Source organism: Puccinia triticina, chromosome 4A (assembly GCF_026914185.1).
Source record: "Puccinia triticina chromosome 4A, complete sequence".
Taxonomy (NCBI): domain Eukaryota; kingdom Fungi; phylum Basidiomycota; class Pucciniomycetes; order Pucciniales; family Pucciniaceae; genus Puccinia; species Puccinia triticina.
In genome coordinates, this window is record NC_070561.1 from 3,751,833 (window position 1) to 3,773,065 (window position 21,233).

The window sequence follows — 21,233 nt, forward strand, 5'->3', positions numbered from 1 at the left end:
CCCTCCGATTTACTCTCATCTCAGCCGGAATCCTCTGCATCATCATTGACAAACTATATCGAACTAGATGACAGTGAAGAAGAAACTACTCCAACTCAACCTAGCAAGCGCAGTTGGGTTTGGAACCACTTCAAGCCAATGGCGGACGGAACCGAGGCTATCTGTCAAGTTGTCCAAAAGACCGGAAAGTGTTGTGGAACGAGGATCAAGAAGGATAAAAGTGGAAGTACAAAAAGCTTCCATGGACACCTTATGCACATCCACCACCTTGCAGATCCAAAACTGCTGAAGAAAACAAAGAGGTCTTCGCACATGGATCTTGAGAGCTGGTCAAAGTCAGGTGCTTTGAAACCAAAAGTGAGTCAAATGCATTAGAATTTTTAATCCCTTCCCATCCTTTGTGTACAAAAGCCATGAGAATTCTGAGCAACTGACGGGTTTTGAGTTTTCATTTCAGGTAGAGCTCAACAATGAATCCCTCAAGAACGCATTGGTTTACTTCTTAGCCGACAGTGATCTTCTGTTTGCCATGGTCGAACAAAAGTCGTTCTGTGAACTCGTAGCCCTACTCAACCAGGGCGCCATCCCTCTAATGAACGATGTCAGCCGAACTGGCATTTCCGACCACCTCATGGGAGTTTATCTTCAATCGCAAGAGACAATTAAACTAAAATTCCTTGCAAAGCAAGATTCAATCTCCTTTACAACCGATGCTTGGACTGCTCCCAATGTTACCGCTTTCATGGCGGTAACAGCTCATTACATCAACAAAAAGTTTGAGATGAAAGACTTGACACTTGCAGTGCCTCATATTGAGGGTACGTCTTCAGTTGTTGACTCGCTATTTCTCCAAGAAGAAAACTGACCAATAACTTCCTCCAGGCCAACATATAACAGGCAAACAATTCGCTGAACTATTCTACAAGACACTTGAAAGCTATGATTGCATCAAAAAAATCCACACAATTACCGCAGATAACGCTGCGACTAACAATCGGATGGCAAAAGAGCTGTCTCTTCAGACCCCTAGCTTCAACACCTCAATGGAACTACTCGGATGTGTTGCTCATGTGATCAACCTCACTGCCAAAGCAGGAATATCCGCTCTTGGAACTGTAGATGATGATAACAAAGGCAAAGCGCTGCCAACTGATCAAATGGACTCTTTGGAGAATGAGCAAAGTCGAGCCCAGCCCAATCGGATGGGTATTGGATACGTGACGAGCAAACCAGATGGCGCTGATATCAATGCAAAAAGTATTCTCAAAAGAATACACGGCTTGTGTACTTGGGTTTGGTTTTCACCTCAGCGCCGTGAACGCTTTGCAAAGGTCGTCAGCTTGATTCAGCCAGACCTCTACAAAAAAAAAATCAAGTGTCTTGACATTGATGTCTCGACTCGATGGAACTCAACGTTTGCAATGTTTCACCGGGCTATCTTACTCCAAGAATCATGTGATCATTTTTGCCTAACTCAAACGGAGACTTGAACCTTTAGGTTAAACCAAGAAGAGTGGAATCAGGCCAAGAACATCATGTCACTCCTCGAACCGAGATTTTATGTGCATCTAAATACCCGACCTTAAACACAGTATTGCCTGTCTACATGCTGTTGATGGAATACTTCCACACAAATAGGTGAGGCCTTTACGATCAAGCTCAACTTATCAACCCAGCCGCAGAAATGATTGACAAGATCAATGGTTATCTCACCGATGCACTTTCCAAACCCGTTTACATGTGCGCAATGATTCTAGACCCAACGTTCAAGACCTTGTTTTGGAAATCTCATGCTCGATTCATACACGACCATTACAATCTCACTATTGACGACCTACTCAACACCTTCCACGCGGCTGCCGAAGCCTTTCATGAAACGTTCCAATCTGATGAAAACGGAGCGAACAAGGAGAGCCAGGCCCCGAATCCCTCCAGCTCTGCAAAACCGAGCTTCTTCTCTGCTGCGCTGTATCAACCAAGCGCGCCTATCGAGGGCATCAAAGCCAAAATAACACGCTACTTGAAGGAAGATACCAAACCGGAAGGGGTCAAACCCCTCGACTATTGGGTTGGTCATCAAAAAAGCTATCTGATCCTTTCCAAAATGGCTCGCTGGTACCTTTCCATTCCGGCTACCAGCGCCGCCTCTGAACGAGTTTTTTCCAAAGGCCGACGAATTGTATCATGGCAGCGAGCCTCCCTCAAGCCAAGCAGTATTGAACACCTTTTGTGCCTCAAGGGGTGGTACCAAACCTTTGGTGGTCAATTCTAGGTGTTCTATCAGCTCTTCTCCTAATTTAAATACCTTGTACATAGTAACATGGTCATTAGAATGCATAAAAAATAGTAAAAAAAAAGACATTGCGCCCCTCCCCTCCCTCTTGGCAGTTCTCCCATGCCCCGGGGCTTCGGGGTTTTCAAGAGCTCTGTCCCGAACCCTGTTCCCCGGGGTCAGACCACGGGGCTAGACCCCGGGGTGCCAGTTCGGGTCGCAGCCTTACTTGATGGCACTGCCAAGCTGTAACATAAACTCGTCCAGCAACCCACGTGAATGGTGTTTTTGGGGTGCAGGCCGGTAAACACGTTTAGTGCATCGTTCCCGGTTGGTCTTTATGACTCATGCGGTCTGAGATCCGCTTGTTTTCCTCAGCAGACGTGTGTTTTATTTTTGTAAACACAAAACGATGTTCTTTAGCTTCCAAGCAGGTCCAAGACAAGTTTTTCCCAAGTAAGGCATATGAATTTCTTCTCAAGCAATTGGTAAAATGATGAAAGTAAAAAGAAAAGACTGGGACAGATATATTACAACAACAAAATAGAGTTGGTGAGAACAAAGCAGGGGAGAGAGGAAGAGAGGAGGGAGATCTCTAAGCGATTGGGATGTTGTGAGATTCCTTGTTTGGAAGGCTTTTAGGGATGGTCACTTCGAGCACACCATCCTTGAAGCCGGCCTTGACCTGGTCGTGGGTGAGTCCTGGTGGAACGGCGATGGAACGACTGAAGGAGCCGAATGATCTCTCAGAAATCTGAAATATTGAGACAAGCAGAGATAGTTAGCCGTTTCTGCTAACAAGGTGTTTAAAAAACACATTTTTACAGAAAAAGGAGAGCTTGTGATCAAGAACTATGATACTTACCCTAACGCTACCCTCGGAATGCTCACTCGAGGCTTTGGTGTGACCGCTGATGGACAAACGTCCGTTGTGGAGATCGATAGAGATATCCTCTAGAGAAATTGACAGAAAGCGTGATGGGGCATAAGTTGCTGAACCGGAAGATGGTGTTGGATAAAGAAATGAATTCTTGCGCACCTTTCTTGGCGCCAGGTAACTCGGTGGTGACCACGATCGATTTTTCTGTCTCTACGACATCCATCTTGGGCCTCTGGATCCTGCTCACCGAGTGGGAGCCCGTACTGCTGAGCGCCTTCGAGTCGTTTGCCCCTTTGGGCCGCTCAGAGGGAGGCCCGTAGCGGTCTGTCACCAACTTGTCGAAGAGTTGCTCAAAGTCGTCCCACTGACTTGGCGCGATGAGGAAAGACATCTTTATTTGTTGACTGTCTGTCTTGGGTGGTGGGGTGAGTCTTTGTTGGGCTGTTGACTATCGAATGTGGTCTGATGGTTGGCTGGGGAAGCGAGATCCTCAAGGAGCTGCTTTTATATTCTTTGGTCCCAGCCATCTGAGCTCAACAGCCCGGCATTCAGCGAGGGGAAGTGGCGAAGTGAATGGAAGGCTCTTCGTGGCTCTAGAAAGCGGATGGAAAACTCGCCGGCGGCTTTGGCTGCCTTCGAGCACTTTCCACCGATCATTCTGGAACCGAGTCCGACAGATCACCGCTCCCGGCCATTCTTCTGGCCGGGATCCCGGACCCTGCCCGGCCCCTGTCCCCTAACCGCATCGGGACCGGGAATATGAAGCGCATCACGTCAGCTTCTGCTCAGGGCCTTGCAATCAGCCAGGCATCATCCGCTTGCTGCAAAGATCCATGAACGGGATCCACACCTCACATGCGAGATGAAGTAGTGCCTGAGCCAACCAATGAAGGTCGTGTTTTCTCTCATTGATCAATTGCAGACGGCGGATAAGCCAAAGAACCACAATATACTGTACATTGAATATGAATGAGAAGCATTAATTGTCCTAAACCAGACCATGCATTACCGTTTCCCCAGCGCAAGCCCCAAGCAAGAAAAAAAGAAACAAGTGACAATTTCTCGGCGTCATACAAAATGCAAACAATAATAATACGATCTGATTTTCATACACGCACGTGAGACACAAGAATATGTGATTTTATCAATATCATTGGACTTGAGAAGACAAGAGAAACGGTCAACGGGTTGAAACAATGTATGAGGAGACGAATATTTGATTGTACTTTTGGGAGAAGCCAGTGATAAGTTAAGATTATTGTTGGTTTGATGTGTCAATTTTTTGGGGAGGTTAGATTTTGATAAGCGATCATCAGTGGATGAATAGACCGGAGAGATAAGAGACGAAGAACCAAACTAGAACAGAGATAACGTATTGCTGCTGATTCGCTCAGCAGCATAGGGATAATGTTCTTACATTCTTACACATCAATATTTTTTGCGTCTTGAGGTATCCCGAGCTAACTGGTCAATGACTGATTGAATCAACGTGTCCACGTCAGACGAATGAGAACGACGACCACTTGTCGGCTTGATGATTTTAATGTCATCGGATCTGCGTGAACGAGCATCTTCTCCTTCATGATCGTGAGGGACGCGGTCAAGCTGTTCGATCCCAGCGTCAGTAGTGGTACTGGAAGTATTTGCAGAGAGGGACGTGTTATCAGAGTTCCTTCTGTCAATCGCAGGCAGATGACCGGTGCCTTGCTGAGTCTCCATCACATTGGAAAAATCTTGCTTGTTCTTCTTGCCTCCCGAGTTCGATAGCAGGTCGTTGTCATTATTTGGAGCGGTATCACAAGTCTGAGCTGTTATTGTCGGCGACGATAGCAACGGTTGATCAACGAGGTGGGTATTCGATAGCCAAAAAGGCTTCAGCGTGATATATTTATTCTCAACTGAAGTCTTATTGAACCATGTCTTGTTACCGTGCAAACCTCCTCGATTGCCGAACGAGACATGAGAAGGCGGTTGATCAGTAAGTTCAATTATCCCTTCTTTTTCAGCTCGTTTTAGACATCCCATTGGATCTTTGTCATCCTTGAATAAATACAGCAAGTCTTCTTCATTGGGGCAGGACATGATGTACTGCCGTACAAACTTGCCGGCCTGTATTGGTAGTTGGCTTTTAGAATCGGTTAGGTGCTTACGATAACCTTTGATGAGGGGTCTATTCGGCAATCGTAGGGGAATAATGTGTTCGGCGTTAATGATAGGAAACAGGGAGAACAAAAAGAGTTCAGCCACACTTGGACAATTGGTTCGTAGAAGAGACATGGGCAGAGAAACAAAGTGAAAGTGGAATTCATTTACCGGTAAGCTAATCCGATCGGTGTAAAGTCTTTACCAAATCGGATATACCAAGCGCGACTCTGAGGATCTTGGTGGACGAAAAAAATCCCAGACTGTATGGGCTTTTGTAACAAGTCCATAAACTCGACGGAGCTACACTTCCACAACAAGAAAGCCAGCCCTCGATCGTAGGTCATGTCAACCACTTTTTCGAGTTGATCTATCCTGATACTTCCCCACTCGTGTGGCGACCAGATCTTTTTCTCTTCGAGCCATAATCCTAATCGGAGAAGTGCTTCTGCTATGGACCGATTGATCCATGAAAATACTGCACGATGGAGTGCTTCCAGCAAGTCTGGTGCGATCTGGGTTAGTGTGTAATAGTCTTCGTCTGATTCTGGCGATTGCCTTGAGGGGGAACGTCGATGAGAAGAGGGAAATGGAGAGACCGAACGAGTATGGGCTGTCTGAGCAGTATCATATTGCTTGAACTCTTGCATCCAACGCCTTTCTCGGTCTGCAACTTCATCATGGAAGTTTTGGGAGATGTGTTTGCCCTTCAGGTTGGTTACCCCCCTCTGGACGCCGACCTTCTTCGAACCAGAAGCACTGGCAGCCCGGTCTTGAGAGTCGCCGGCATGCGAGGTGGAAAGGTCTACGCTTTTCTGCTTACGGTGATAGTCAGATTTCTGATGCGGATTGGGCCAGTGGTACCGGTGGGAATTTATCTCTTTCGACACTCGGCGGTGGTCGTACTCCTCGTCGCTGTCCTGATAACGATCTCGAACCCATTTCTTGGACACACTACGTAATCAGAGGGGAGGAAGACGGATTCGAGTTTACATCAGTTTATTTGAAAGCCGCTGCAGAATGGTGAGATCGAAAAACATACCTCGGTTTGTCTGAAGGTTCCGACAAGCGAGAACGTTTGCCGTTGGGGTAAGAGGATTGGGTGTCGGACGAAGTTGAGTGGGGACGCTTGTTACCCCAAGGGTGGAGCTTGGCGTTACATTCTATGAGGTTTGAAGAGGTCCTGTAAGGTTCTGAAGCTTGACCGGATCGTTTTAGATTAGCCAATCCTTTAATGTGAAAGTTAGTATTTCGGGGGATTGATGAGAAAGGAAGCCTAGAATGTTGTCGGTAGTCAAGTTCTCGGGACAATCTATCACGATCGGAGCGGTGTTTGTGAGTCGAAGGTTCAGTGAGTCGGTCAGATAGCGAAGGCTTTCCAGCTGATGCCTGGTTCCGGTTCTCGGACGATCTAGGCTTGACCAACAGCTCTTCCAAGGTGTGGTCATCATCCTCGTCATCATCCTGATGACCATCGGCCTCGTTTTCGAAGCCATGAGAAGAGCAATCATCGTCTTCGATTGGGGAGCCATCGAGATCGACTTCCATTTGATTGGGCTCGTCTGCGGCCGGTTGCGTTTCTGCGGGCACTTCGGGATGACCATCCTTTGGGTTTGCCGAGATTGATAGCGGTGCGGAAGTGCCTCCGAGCCCGAAGTTGGTGCGAAAGGCGGGTGGAAAGTTGAGTAACTTGAGGAATGAAGAGCCTAGCGGCCAATCTGTTGCGAATTAGTGGTACGATACCACAGTCATTGAATCAGCTTCCAGGAAGAGACGGGTGAAAGTTACAAGGTTGTATATACGGCCTGGCCAGCCTGCGCTGGGCGGGGGGCGGAGGAGCAAAAGATACAGCGGCTGGGGCAAGAAGGTGCGGTAGGGGCAGACTCATACTTGCACTGATATGATACACGTAGGAGAGCGGGGGTTGGGGGGACATGCATTTAAAGGATGGGGATGGAGGAAGGAAAGAAGTAGATGGAAAACGGGAGGCTAACATGGTGAACCGAGCAGGTTTTCCAATCGGCCGGCGGACGAGGAGATCGGCTCGGGACGGTCGATCGATGCATCCTGAGCGGAGGCTGTTTTGGGGAGGGTCATTGCTTGTTTAGTGGGCTATGCGATCGATGTCAGCTAGGTGGGGGGGGGAGAGCTAGGGAGAGATGGAGTGTTTTAATGTCTGTCTAATAGGCAAGGCTGGGATGGTCTTGACCGCTTCCTCCCACTTTTCCAGTGTCCCCTTGTTGACCGTCCTGGATGGATGCAGCCGCTGGGCCTCCCAAAGCAGAATCAAAGGGTTTATATTCCAGCCAAACACGCCGACCTGTCACCCAGCCCTGTCACGGAGTTCACAGGCTGTTTGTATTGGACAGATGACCCTGAACAACCAAACATCAGCAAACATCGGACTCCCCTGGGCACCAGCGCCCCTTTCACAGACTTCGGCTGCGGCTCGCTTGTGGTGGTGGATTTTACACAAATGGACCAGACATCCAGCTCCGTTGCTAAGACCTGCGTCCGCTTCTGCTCAGACTATCATCAGATTAGTCAAGCCGAATCACTGATTCTCGAATGAATTGTTCCATGCCCCAAGGAGAACTTGGTCCAGGGTGTGTTGCAAGTCTGGACCAGGTGTGTCTCATGTTCCAACAAACGTTGCGATGACTAAAAAACATCACACAACATCCGGTGAAACAGCGCGGCACAAGATACATACGCATATATGTACTTACATCCATGACCAACTGCCACTTATTTGGGTGGCTGTTCGCGGAGCTTGCCAAAAGAGATAAATACATATGACCCTGCTTGAGGACCCTTTCATTACATGAGTATTGGTTGCAGGCCACTGATGTTTTGCAAAGTGCCTTGAGATCTGGTCAGAGCTAGGATTTGACATGGCTGAGAGCATTCACATTTATTAGAGGGTTTCAAAGTAGACCTGCGCGTGCATGCAGGTCACTTTGCATAACCCAGTTTTGCAGGGAGACTGCAAGTCAATGTTCAACATTTGAGTTGAACGCCGGCTTGCCTTGCCTTGCAAGTGGCACGCGCGGGTCTACTTTGAATCCCGCTATTATTGGCTAATGGTCAGGTCAACTGAAATGCCATGTAAATTTAGCAGCAAATTGGTAATACCAATCCTTTTCCAACTTCATTCAGAATAGCTAGAAATGAAGGAATCTAAGTAGTAATATAATAAAATTGTGTTGAATTGACCAATGTGAACTGGGTATTAGCTTGAAATTAAGTTTCAGCTTTGTTCACCTGGGGTTGGTCTGTGACCATTATGATTCAAGTATGGGGACTGGCTGGGTGTCTAACCAGGTTGCCCAAGCCCCACCAGGTTTGGGCCAGGCAGCGTGGTGCAGATGCTGAATATGGGTGATTTTAAGTCTTTGGCTTGATCAGCTACAGTTCACCAAATACTGTAGGCTGCTGCAGGCTGTCCAGCAAGCACCTGTAGTCATGTGCCATCCAATCTGGTGGGATGTATAGTGCCATATAGGCAGGCAATGTCTGGATCCCTTCTTCAAGTCCTCCCTATGTACATAAAGTAGTTATACTATAATTTAATGAGAATGTCTCTTGTTGAGCTTGGAAAATCTCCACTAAATTGGTGTAGAGAAAGTTTTCAGTTCAACAGATACTCACACAAAGTTGCACAAGATGTCCAGCACCGATAATACCAATGGTGATTTCTTCCCAGTAAGCCATGAGGATTACTCACATACAGTGGTTATCTTGGAGATACTGGGGGGTTTAATTTTGGCCCATGGCCCCCAAAAAATAGATATTGCACAACTCTGTGTTGCCTATTTGCAGAACTCAAGATGTGCTCCACACTAATTTAGTGGGTATTCTCCCAGCTCAACAACAGCCAATCTCATCAATGCCCCTTTTGGAAGGCCCAGCTTCATATATGGTAACGCAATGTTGTGTAATAAGCCACAATAAGGTTTATGGAACTTATTGGGATTATTATCAGGCTTTAATTATCTTACAGGGTTGTTTGGAACAGCCACTTTCAATTGCCATATAATGATGTGTGTTTGGACTGGCCATTCAGAATCAACTTGACCCTGCCCTCTCAAGGCCAGGCAACCATTTCCCACCCAGATCAACACCAGAATTGAAGGCTTTGGGAAGGGAGGAGGTTTATTTGAGGAGGCTTTTGCTTTGTCTACTCTGGTTTCTGTGGCCTTAAATTTTCTGGAAAGTGAGAGGGGGAAGATGCGCTGTGATTTGAGGCATGAGGGAAGCAGACACAGCGGTGAAATTGTGGTTCAGACCAAATATCTCCAAAGGCTGGCGAAGAAAGTGGCCATTTTTATGAGTGAAGCCCATGGTGCAGGGAGTTTACTAGCAAGAAAAGTATCTGTGGCATAGTTAATTTCACATGACACCTATTCACCTCAAATTTTTGCTGGTGTAATAAGGGCTGCTGCAGTACTGAGTAAGCTGGATGGAATTTTGAGCAAATCTGCAAAAATTGGAGGACTTCCCATTGGCAAAGTGTCTTGATTTCAAGGGAGGAGCTGAACCTTTTTGCTGGTGACAACTTGATCTGGATCAGTTTTCATCAGCCAGTAAGGTTGAGCTTTCCCCTCTAGATCCAGCATCTTGTAAATTTTGGCCAACAGGAAGTCCTCCATTGAAGGATGAGACAGCCCCGTGAATGGAGATTCTACAGCAAGGTTTATTAGAGATGGCCCTTGGTTTAAGTTCAGGCTAAATCTAGTCCAAGATTTCACTTCATGTGCTCTGGAAATGAAGTGAAATTGTGTTCCTCCATAGTTTGTGATGGGGTCCACTCCAAGAAAGATTAGAGTGAACAATTGGGTACTCCCAGACTTAATCTAACTTAGCTAATTCCCTCCTCGGGGGAGCGAAGCGACCTCCGAAGGAGGGACTTACGCGCTATGTCGACCCCGCGGCAGTAGAGAATTAGGCATTTTGGTGGGGACTTTTTTAAAACCAATCTCCCACATGAGTTTCTGAACCTTTTTTTTTATAATTTACATTTCTGGGATGGCTTAAGCTGTCCCCTTCTTTCTACTATTTTTTCTCATCCTCAACTCCTCTGGTTGAGCTGCAATCATAGTTGTAACATTATCAATTTCAGATTCTGTACAGTGCAAAATGTGGAATGCACAATGAAGTGGACACTTGTCAGTCACAAAAAAGGACTTCATGGGGCACCCAAGGCCCCAAAAATTTTGTAAAATATGTACAAAGAAACTCCATGATGTTGTGCACATTTTGCTCCCCCAAAGTTTTATTGCCTGGTGACAAATGGCGCGTCCAGAGAGGATTGAAAAAGATCATTTTTCTAATTCTCTACTGCCACGGGGTCGACATAGTGCATAAGTCCCTCCTTCGGAGGGTCCCTGCGGGACGGCGTCCCCCCTCCAATAGAGGGACTTAGTTAAGTTAGAGACTTAATTCAGTCTGAGTGTTTGACCTGGCATTCGAAGTGCATATTCCTCCCCAGAAGAAATATCTGCGCGTGTACTGATCTAGACCATCTAGAATTTTTTTTGTGCGTAATATCAAGACCACTTTGGGTGTTGGCCGGATTTTATCGGGTTTCCGACTCTGAAGCCAGGGACTAAGTTCATGAAGTGCAGTTATCCGTTGACATTGCGCCAATCCAGGGACTGTAAAGCCGTCTGACGACGTAGAGGCTGAGCTCTGCCAGAATGGAAACCGGTGTGCCATCTGCATGCGACGCAGAATCCAGTCCCAGAAGGGAAAATCCAAAAAAAAGAAGTTCTGAAACGAGGCGAAGGAAAAAAAGAGAAAAAAAAAAAACTTCCCAAGTTCACCCACTTGCGATTGTGTAGCACCTGCTTATTCCACCCAGCTCCCACATCAAGCAGACGAAGGTGAAAAGATAACCGATCGACACCAATATTAACCGACAACCGGAACCAAGAAATAAGTCATCATGAGTTCATTCGGCACTATCTTCAGAGTCACCACGGCTGGCGAGAGTCATTGTAATGGTGTCACAGCTATCGTCGATGGTGTTCCCCCTGGTCTCCAACTAAGCGAAGAGGATCTTCAGACTCAACTCTCTAGACGTCGTCCTGGTCAAAGTGATCTTACAACCCCGGTTAGTCTGATTTTCTTTTCCTTCTTTTTCCTCTTCCAAACGATAGCTGCCTGTGATGATTAATTTTACATGTTTTTTTTTCTTGCTCGTAGAGGAACGAGAGTGACTTGGTCAAGATCCAGTCGGGTGTAGAACATGGAGTGACCCTCGGATCACCAATCGCCTTGTTTGTGCCCAACAAAGACCAACGTCCACATGATTATTCGGAGACAGATTTTTACCCTCGACCGAGTCATGCAGACTGGACCTATCTACTCAAGTATGGTATCAAATCTAGCAGTGGGGGTGGCAGGAGTAGCGCTCGAGAAACAATCGGTACGCCAGCTTCATTTTCCTGTTTCTCTCCATTAATAACTTTATGTTCTTTCGGTCGATCCTTGCTTGCCAGAAATTATCAGAAAAATAGCTAAATAGGCAATAGTTCTTGTTACTTACGTTCTTTTTTTCCCTCTTCTAATCAGCACGAGTTGCAGCCGGAGCGATAGCCGAGAAGTTTCTAAGGACGGCCTATGGAGTTGAGATTGTCGCATTTGTGTCCGGCGTAGGGCCTATCCATTTATCCTCCAAGTCGTTCTCACCCGCCCCCGTGAACGGTAGCAATGGCACTCATCACGACGAGGACGAAGATTACTCTGGTCCCGAGTTCTTACGATTCCTCTCAAATATCACCCGGGAAGAGGTCGACAAGAGCGTAGTTCGATGTCCTCATGAAGCCACTGCTCAACGGATGACCCAGGTCAGTCTGCGCATGAATAGTTTGAACTCCTCGTCTTAATTCTCCTTCTCCCGCTAATAATCTAACATTCTTCGGTGAACTCGCCGGTCGAATTTTTCATAGCGAATAATAGAAGCCAAAGCAGCAGATGACAGTATCGGAGGGACGGTAACCTGTGTGATCAAGAACTGCCCAACCGGCCTAGGGGAACCATGTTTTGACAAACTCGAAGCCAAACTGGCCCACGCCATGATGTCGATTCCCGCGACCAAAGGCTTCGAGATCGGCAGCGGCTTCAAAGGTGTCGAAATGGCTGGAAGTCAACATAACGACATGTTCACTAAAGACTCCGTCGGTAATGGCTTGTCAACTCTCACTAATCGCAGTGGTGGCATTCAAGGTGGAATCAGTAACGGCGAAAACATTTATTTCCGGTCCGTCATCAAAACTTGCTTTTGAAGAAAAAATAAATATCAATCATTTCAACCGAAAAAGAAACCCTGACCTTGTCTTTTTTTATTGTTGTGAACTTTTTTTATTTCTAGCTGTGCGTTCAAGTCTCCTGCAACGATTGCTAAGGAACAACAGACAGCAACATACAACGGAGAGAGTGGTGTATTAGCGGCCCGAGGCCGACATGATCCATGTGTAGTCCCACGAGCTGTACCCATAGTCGAATCGATGGCGGCATTGGTAATCATGGAGTAAGTCGTGACTTTTCAATTTCTTTTCTGGATTTCCAGTATCCAGCTTGCCTTCGTTTGTTGAGATTATACTGATCCCACCCAAAACTTTCACGGCTTCCTTATCTATGTAGTGCTGTCCTTCTCCAAAACGCACGCACCTCTTTCTCTAGTCTCTTACCCAAGCCCACCACGCTCCCGCCAACGATGATGATGCCCTCCAAGAACTGAGAAGAAAGGTCATCAGTCTCTCTGCCTCTTTCAAGCATTCATTTTTCCCGGATATACCCTCATAGAATCATATGCTTGATTAACCGTCATTCTTGTTTGATTCTAAGCAAGAGTCCTTAAGCAACTTGCCCATTATCTTGTCTCCCCATTGACAATGCACCTGCTTGCAGAACAGAAATTATGCAAACAAAAACTGCTTTCACTTGTCTTGTCTACAGACTTCATTGCTCATTGTATATAAAAAGATGAATAGTTTTATAAGCATACTAAGTTTTACTACTCCCACTCGGTTTCGAGGCATTGATGCAGTCAACTAGAAAAATTCATTTCTTCTCAGCAATAGATGGCAGAATTCACATGGAAGATGAGTATGCTAAGCTTGGGCAACAGGTTTGCATGTTTTTGTGTATAAATAAGTAAAAGATATCTAATTGTTATACTTGGTATACATTTGAGATGGAGGTGGATATTCTCAAGGTGGGGGGTGATAACTGGTGACAAGTGATTGGGACAATATGGTGATATCCTGACAAGCATTAGGTCAGCGTTCCTGCCTTCTTTAGTTCAGTCTCGACCACATTCTTGAGTTCCTGAATAACCACTCCTGGCTGGGGAGCACCGAAGACAGCTGTTCCGGCCACGACAACATTAGATCCTATGGAAAGTTGAACATGATGACAATTTTATCAGGATTGACTAAGACGAAAAGAGTCGGAAGTAAAAAATAATTGTTGAACTCACCGGCTTCAGCACAGGGTTTGACAGTTTTCGGTCCGACCCCACCATCAACTTGGATATCCTTTTGAGGAAATCGTGCTCTGAGCTCAGCGACCTTGATAACACAGGCGTCGATGAATTTCTGGCCACCTCTACCGGGATGAACGGTCATGACGAGAAGGAGGTCGGCCTTGGCGGCGATAGAGTCGGTGATTTTATCGGATGGGGTGTCGGGAGAGATAGCCACGCCAGCGCGCATTCCACGGGCGTGAATCCGATCGATAATCGCCAGCGGCTCATGGTCGGCCGAGTCCGGCCTCTGGAAGCAGGCCTCGAGATGGAATGTGTAAGAAGCCCCGCCGGCCTCGGCCACATCGTCAATCCATCGCATCGGGTCGGCAACCATCATGTGGCAGTCCATGTAGGCGCCCTCGACCGTCTTCGCCACGGATGCTAGCACCGGCGCACCGATCGTGATGTTGGGCACAAAGTGTCTGTCGCAATACTTTTGGTTAATCATTAACATCTCGAGCACTGGCCACGCCGAGCCACCACGTGACCGGATGGCTGGCCTTTGGGAATGAGGCTGCGGCTTACCCATCCATAACATCTGGAAAGGAGGAAAACAAATCTCTTTAGTACGGTCCACCAGCGGTTGCCGTTTCGAAGAGAATCCGTATCTGCAAACAAGAGGACACTGACCCATATGGAGCCATTCTGCGCCATGCTTGATGACTTTTTTACATTCTGCTGTCAGGGATCCAAAGTCGCTCGCCAGGACCGATGGAGAAATGATAGCCTTGACCATGATTGTGAACCTGTACTGTTGGATAAAAGTGATGAACTCGAAGGAAGGGCCATCGGATGGGACTTGTGACATTCTACTCAGGCTCTGTCAGTACCATGTCACACCTCTAAAGCCGGAAGCAGACGGCGGCTACATATCAAGTCCGGACGCAAGACGCAAGTTGGAGAGGAACGCGCCGACAAGGAGAAGCAAATCATGCAGGTGAGTCGTCAATCTTCAAGAGCTCGAGAAAGAAAAGCAAACAAACTCAGCATTTATCCACTCGATTGTAAACCGAAATTACTGGTTGACTACGTAGAACCCATTTGAAGAACAGCAGACCGCATTGTTATCTCGAATGCTAGGAAATGTCGAGAAGCTATCGGAAGCGATGACGGAACTGATCCTAAGCCTCGAGGTAATATTCTTTTCTATTTAACATATGATATTCGGTTGAATGAACCAGTGTATTTGCCGAATGATGAAGAAAATCTGACGGCCAATGAAAACCGATTCGGTTCTGAACAGTCGATCAACCACTACAACCTCAAAGTCTCAGATCTCAACCAGGCCGTCCAGAACTACGCCCTGAATGTCAAGTACAACCTCCAAAACCAGAACCAGGATGATGCGAATCAGGGAGCCGGTGATCACAACAACAACAATAGTATCGACCCGGCCATCTGAGATCGGCTCTGTCAGGATTAACGACAAACCCTCTCTCTTTGAGTCATGGAGCACCATCATATCCATCGAGTGTGCCTGTGGTGCCTAGCGCTGGAACTCGCGGGGTACCCGAGCATTTTACCCCATCCCGGGCCCCGCCCGGCGGGTATGATCGAATGCCGGGTACTCAAATGATACCAACCGGACCCTACCCGCGGGTATTCGGAGAGTCCCGAGGGTACCCGGGTGGCTGTACGGTCCACGAGTATACCCGGCTGACCAAGGCTATACCCGACGGGATGGCGGGTATACCCGCCACCCGGTGAAAAATTCAGAGATCCGCCGCGGGAAGACAACGATCCACCCCCACCCAGTTGATCTATCCTCTACATGTGCTCGGAAAAACCTTGAACTCTCTATTTTTGTCAATCAATTAAATAGATTCTACTTTCTACCATAGTTACATCAAGAATGTTCTTGCTAATGACGGTGGTCGTTGCTATAAATAGAGCCTTATTTCTCCAGGTTGTACCAAAATTCAAAGATTATAACCCACGAGCATCAAAAGAAAAGTCGAAGAATAAATTTTAAATAATAACCTCGCAATCTATCTCCGCTCTTGTCTCTGTTTTCTCCGCTTAGTAATATTTATCATCATGAGTGATATTGAAGTTATTGGCTCCAATGATGCAATCCAAACCCCCGGTACTGCCACCGCCCCCTCTTCATCATCACCAACTCCAAACCAGGCGCCAGTTCAGAGAAGTTGGGTTTGGGCCCACTTCAAGCTCTTAAATGACGAAGGCAAGGTTGAATGCCAGGTTCCTGAAAAGAAGAAAAACGGTAAACCCTGCAAGCAACGATTGACTCGAGACGCGACCGCAAGTACAAAATCGATGAGTGAGCACTTGAAGCGTATGCATCACATCCTGCCGCCCGGACAAGAGAAGACGAATCAGTTGCTCCTTCCCAATCTTTTAAAGCGGCAGAGGGTTGAACAACGGGTCAGTTATCCATTTTTCTTTTTCTTTCTTGTAATTTTATCTTAGCTGACTTTGTGTTTTGACCAAAGCCTGTTCTGACGGCTAGTTTGCTCAAGCAGGCCATTGGTTATTTCATTGCTGAAGCTGACTTACCATACTCGATTGTGCAACGCAAATCCTTTGTTCACTTATTGGAATTGCTCAATCCCAGCACTGTCAACATGGAGTACGGCCGAAAGACCATGGCAGACGAGATCGAAAAACTGTATATTGCCCACCACAATCACATTGAGGGAATCCTCAAGGATATGAAACATCTATCATTCACTCTTGATGCGTGGACCTCACCCAACCAGAAGGCCTTCATGGCGGTCACGGCACACGGAATTACATCGGATTGGAAGGTGTTGGATGTTGTTATTGGGATGCCAACGGTCCAAGGTAAACCCATTTTTGACCGTTGATTCTAATATTTGTGACTATTCTGATCAGTTTCTAAAATTAAATCCACAGGTCAACACACCGGTGTAAACTTCGGAAACCTTTTTGTGGATCTAATAAGTGATATGGAAATATCTGATTTCATTGTCAGTGTCACGGCAGACAATGCTTCAAATAACTCGACACTGGCTCGGCAGGTCGAGCATCGATTAGGCACTTCAATTTTCGATGCTGATACACAACTCTTGGGCTGCATGGCCCATGTGATCAACCTCGCTGCCCACGATGGCCTCAAAGCCTTTGGTGCCAATCTTTCTGCTGAAGATACTGTTGAGAAAGAGGTATCGTTGGATCACATGGATCAGACTGATCAACACGATGAAACAAGCGGCACACTTATCAATCTTCAGACAGTTGTTAGTCGCATCCACGGGCTAGCAACCTTTGTTCGTGGCTCCCCTCAACGCCGAGAAGCCTTCTTTAAGGCTATGGATTTTGTTAATAGCCAAGGAGCAAATGAAGTTGCCTTCAACAGCAATGGAAAACGGAAAACCTTGATCCTCGATGTTCGCACTCGATGGAACTCGACCTACTTGATGCTGAAGCGGGCACTTGATCTCAAACTAGTCTGTACAACATTTTGTAGTTCTAATATCTCCCAAGTCGATGCATCCAAATTTTCCCTTCTGGATGCCGAGTGGGCTAAGGTGGCTCAAATCACCACCTTCTTGGAACCACTTTACGAAGTCACCAAAATCCTCTGTCGATCTAAATATCCCACTATCAGCATGGCACTTCCAATCTATATCTCTCTCATCAGAACGATCTACGGAATTCGAGGAACGTACGATGCTTTCGAGCTCATCCCGGCAGCCACTGAAATGATTGAAAAACTCAAGAAATACCTTACGCTTGCTTTAGAAAAGACTGCTCCAATCTGTGCCATGATTCTTGACCCGCGAATCAAGCTGAGTTACTTCGAAAAAACCCATTCGTTCTTGGTTGAACATTGTATCTCAACCATAAAACCGTCCGATATATTGAAAAACTTCAAATATGAGGCCCGTTCTTTTGATCGAAGTCCCAGCAAGATGAGACAAGGTAAAGCCTCAGAAAAGAAAACAAAGGCTGTCAAGAAGATTTCTATAATCGAGGCCGACATCTTTGGTCAAGGCCTTGTTGCAGACGACTTGATGGGGGAGATTCAGCAATATCTATCGGAGCCGAACGAGAAACAAAACACCGATATACTCTACTATTGGTCACGTCACAAGAACGTGTATCCATCTCTAGCAGCCATGGCAAAGTGTTACCTCGGAATCCCAGCCACAAGTGCACCATCCGAGCGCATATTTTCCCGTTCGAAAACCATAATAGGCTCGCAGCGTCACAGCCTTGGAACTTCTTCTATCGAACACCTCCTTTGTGTAAAGGAGTGGTACCAAAAATTTGATGAGATGATGGACACTAATTCAGTTACACTCAAAAAAGCCAAACTTGATGTCTCCGATAATGAGGACTCTGACGATGATTAAGACTCCATTGCTACTCTTCTGTTTTTATTACATTACTACTCTTCTGTTTCTATTACATTACTACTCAACTTCTATATGAACGTAAATAAAAACATTGCTTGTCCACTCGTGCCAACTTCCAGACCTTCTCACCCAAAACATTCGGGTATCCGCGGGTACATGTGAGGTCGCCCGTGGCTCGTACCCGCTGTACTCGACCCCATAATCGAGCATCAGGAGCCATCCCGTAGCCCGTACCCGCCGGTTCGGGACAGGTTATACCCGCTGGGTCCGGGTACGGGTTCCAGCGCTAGCCTGTGGTGCCGCAAAGAAGAAGAAAACACGTCCGGACAAGCTACATCTCCGGCATTGCCCAAATGGGGAGCATAGTGAAGGGGAAGTCACACATGACTTGACCACTCCCTATCTCCAAACATTGCGCTATTAAACCTTTCTGCAAGATTAGAGCCGAGCGCTTTGGTGATGCAGTTTGCCAACTGATCAAAATTGGTAGACAGAATCAGGGAATAAGGAAACAACAATTTGATCAATTACGCCTTGCGTGGCAGTGATATGCAGGTAATAAATGATCCTGTCCCTGTTTGGACATTACATGTATTGTGTATTGTGCGGTATTGTATTGAAATGCATGTATTTTTTGCGTATCTGTTTTCGAATACAAAACACATTATTTTTGGAAAGTGAATTGGACTGCCCAATACAGTGTATTTATGAAATTTGGTGGAGTTTTTGGAATACCAGTATAACCCCTAGGGACCATGTGTTGAATGTTTGGCCATTGTGTCCAAATGGGGCCTATATTTTTGCCCAGTATATGACATCTGATGCAGTCCCTTGGTCCATCCCACCCAATACAGTATTGTATTGGTGAACCAATGTGCACATTTCAATACATGTGGATCATATTGGTCTTCAGATACAATGGTGAAACCGCTGCACTGCACTGGCCACTGACATCAGTGGTACTTTTAGCGCAGTGCAGCGGCCTGCCACTGATCCTCCAGCCCAATCAGTGTTGGCGCTGTGCTAACACTGAATTCAGTGGTTTGCTGCGGACAACAATGCATGTATTACGCTAAATGTAATTAGCGCTGCTAAAACTAAATTGTAGCGCTTGTTGCTAATAATCTGGGGCTGTAATTTTTAGCGTAATACCAACCCGCTAAAAACCACTAACACTAAATTACAGCTAATTGGCGGCTTGCTACGCTAAATTAGCTGTAATTTTATAGCAAAAATTGCACTTTTTTGCCCAATCTGAGTTAGCTGTAATTGTAATAGTCCGTTTGCTACAATTTAGTTTGGGGGTTAATAAACGTACCCAGTTTTTGCGTACCCCCTTTTCCATGTCTGTACCCGTTTTTTTCTACTCATTTATACGCAACACAAATGATATCAAAATTCATCTAAAATGATTAACATAATTGTCATGCAATCAGAACTTCAAAAAAACTATTTTTTAATTAATTGTTTTTTGCATACCCCCTTTCCTGGGGTACATACTAAGGAATAACTTTTTTGTTACATGTCCCAGACGCACAAAAATTTCAAGGCACTTATAATTGTGAATATTTTGCATTCCCTGAAATTTTTAGGATTTTCAGGGAGTGGGCGGCTTAGTAGGAAAATTCTTGCTGGCTGAATAACTTTTTTGTTACAGTTTCAAACAGTCTAAAAATCTCAGGGATTTTTAAACTCTGTATTTTCTCTGTGCCCTGAAATTTCGAGCAATGGGGTGGCATAAAAACATGAGGTACAAGGGGTGTGCAGCAGTCTTAATAGGAAACGTATGTCTAATTGGATAGTTTTTTTTGTTACATGTCACATCAGTCTAAAAGCTTCAGGGAACTTTCAAATATGCATATTCTAAGTACCCTGAAATTTTTAGGGATGTTCTGGCTTCACAACCTGAGATTTAAGGGAGGTGTGGGTTAGCGCAGCACTAGTCCCGCTGATTTTCAGTGCAGTGCAGCGCAGTGGTTTCACCGTTTGTTGTCAGATACAATACCAAAATGTTGTATTGGGCAAAAAATAAATACAAATACACGTATCATGGAGAATAGAGGGCTGATAGATGAAGGTAGATTGGGATCAAAGAGCTTGATGATTTTGGGGGAAAAGTATGTGTTTATAGCTAAATTGCTCCTTGTCTTTGTGCCAAAACAGGTATGTAGTATGCCGTTAAGTGGTATGGCCCAAAAAACCTCAAATTTGGCCCGCACCAGCTAAGGCTGTGCCCCAAAAGCGGGGTTCGGGGTATGCCCCGGGGCATCGGGATTGGCCTTGAAAATGCCCCAAACCCCAAGGCATATTTTTTTTTTTTTTTGCAAAGGGAGGATTACCGGGGGGGTGTGATGTCTTTTTTTGGGATTTTATCATTTTTTTTTTGTCATTCCAGTGGCCATCAAGTATGTACAAGTTGGTTTTAGCATGACCTTGAGGGAAAAAATGAGACACCAAGCAAGAGAGACAAAAGGAGACAAGTTGAGACACGCAAGCAAAAACCCCCAGGAAACGGGTGCCGGACTGAGAGAAAAGCAGACAAGTTGGACGTGCAAGTGAGAACCCCAAGGAAAAACATTTGGAAGCCACGCGAGCCACAGGGATTGAGAGAAGATTATGTGCCATAATCCATTTGCAAGTGGTGGCATCAGTTTTCTGTTGACTGGCCTAATAGATGGGGGGATCTTGCTTTGCTGTGGTTCAGGATCCTCATGTAGCGAGTGATCCCGGCTTCAATCCCCTTGATTGGTGGGGTTGGTAGGCAGTTCTGGAGGCCAAGGCATTTTTGCAAGTGCCTTGGCCATCCCAATACAGCCCAATACCACATATTTTTCCAGTGGTGCAAAAAAAACTGTTGTGACTTGGGGCTTCAGGGTGCCCCGGGGCATAGTTGAGGTATGGGGTTTGGGATGACCCTCATGCCCCATCCTGAACCCCGGGGAACACCCTTAGCACCAGCTATGGTGGAATGAACACCCTATGTGGTATGGGAGGTTATGCAGTTTCACAAGTATGCCATGTGACAGGTTTGACTGTATTACCAGGCTTTGATCATCTTGCAGG

General features: G+C 46.2%; 5 protein-coding genes across 5 annotated transcripts; 2 read left to right on the forward strand and 3 right to left on the reverse strand.

Annotated features, from left to right (window-relative positions):
- Window positions 1–2,867: 2,867 nt before the first annotated feature.
- Window positions 2,868–3,543, reverse strand: PtA15_4A430 (uncharacterized protein; the record flags this gene model as incomplete). The annotated part of the gene is made up of 3 exons (XM_053168313.1): window positions 2,868–3,026; window positions 3,138–3,226; window positions 3,312–3,543. 3 exons carry the CDS (start codon window positions 3,541–3,543, stop codon window positions 2,868–2,870), a joined length of 480 nt encoding a protein of 159 aa, XP_053019534.1.
- Window positions 3,544–4,580: 1,037 nt separating this feature from the next.
- On the reverse strand, window positions 4,581–7,391 carry PtA15_4A431 (uncharacterized protein; the record flags this gene model as incomplete). Its single annotated transcript, XM_053168314.1, has 4 exons — window positions 4,581–5,322; window positions 5,466–6,248; window positions 6,337–7,012; window positions 7,289–7,391. 4 exons carry the CDS (start codon window positions 7,389–7,391, stop codon window positions 4,581–4,583), a joined length of 2,304 nt encoding a protein of 767 aa, XP_053019535.1.
- A 3,850-nt stretch (window positions 7,392–11,241) lies between these two features.
- On the forward strand, window positions 11,242–13,038 carry PtA15_4A432 (uncharacterized protein; the record flags this gene model as incomplete). The annotated part of the gene is made up of 6 exons (XM_053168315.1): window positions 11,242–11,409; window positions 11,502–11,724; window positions 11,871–12,145; window positions 12,248–12,558; window positions 12,670–12,828; window positions 12,942–13,038. 6 exons carry the CDS (start codon window positions 11,242–11,244, stop codon window positions 13,036–13,038), a joined length of 1,233 nt encoding a protein of 410 aa, XP_053019536.1.
- A 536-nt stretch (window positions 13,039–13,574) lies between these two features.
- On the reverse strand, window positions 13,575–14,635 carry PtA15_4A433 (uncharacterized protein; the record flags this gene model as incomplete). Its single annotated transcript, XM_053168316.1, has 4 exons — window positions 13,575–13,693; window positions 13,780–14,249; window positions 14,353–14,365; window positions 14,458–14,635. The coding sequence occupies 4 exons, from the start codon at window positions 14,633–14,635 to the stop codon at window positions 13,575–13,577; spliced, it is 780 nt and encodes a 259-aa protein (XP_053019537.1).
- A 123-nt stretch (window positions 14,636–14,758) lies between these two features.
- Window positions 14,759–15,229, forward strand: PtA15_4A434 (uncharacterized protein; the record flags this gene model as incomplete). The annotated part of the gene is made up of 3 exons (XM_053168317.1): window positions 14,759–14,764; window positions 14,862–14,960; window positions 15,071–15,229. The coding sequence occupies 3 exons, from the start codon at window positions 14,759–14,761 to the stop codon at window positions 15,227–15,229; spliced, it is 264 nt and encodes an 87-aa protein (XP_053019538.1).
- Between the last annotated feature and the right edge of the window lie 6,004 nt (window positions 15,230–21,233).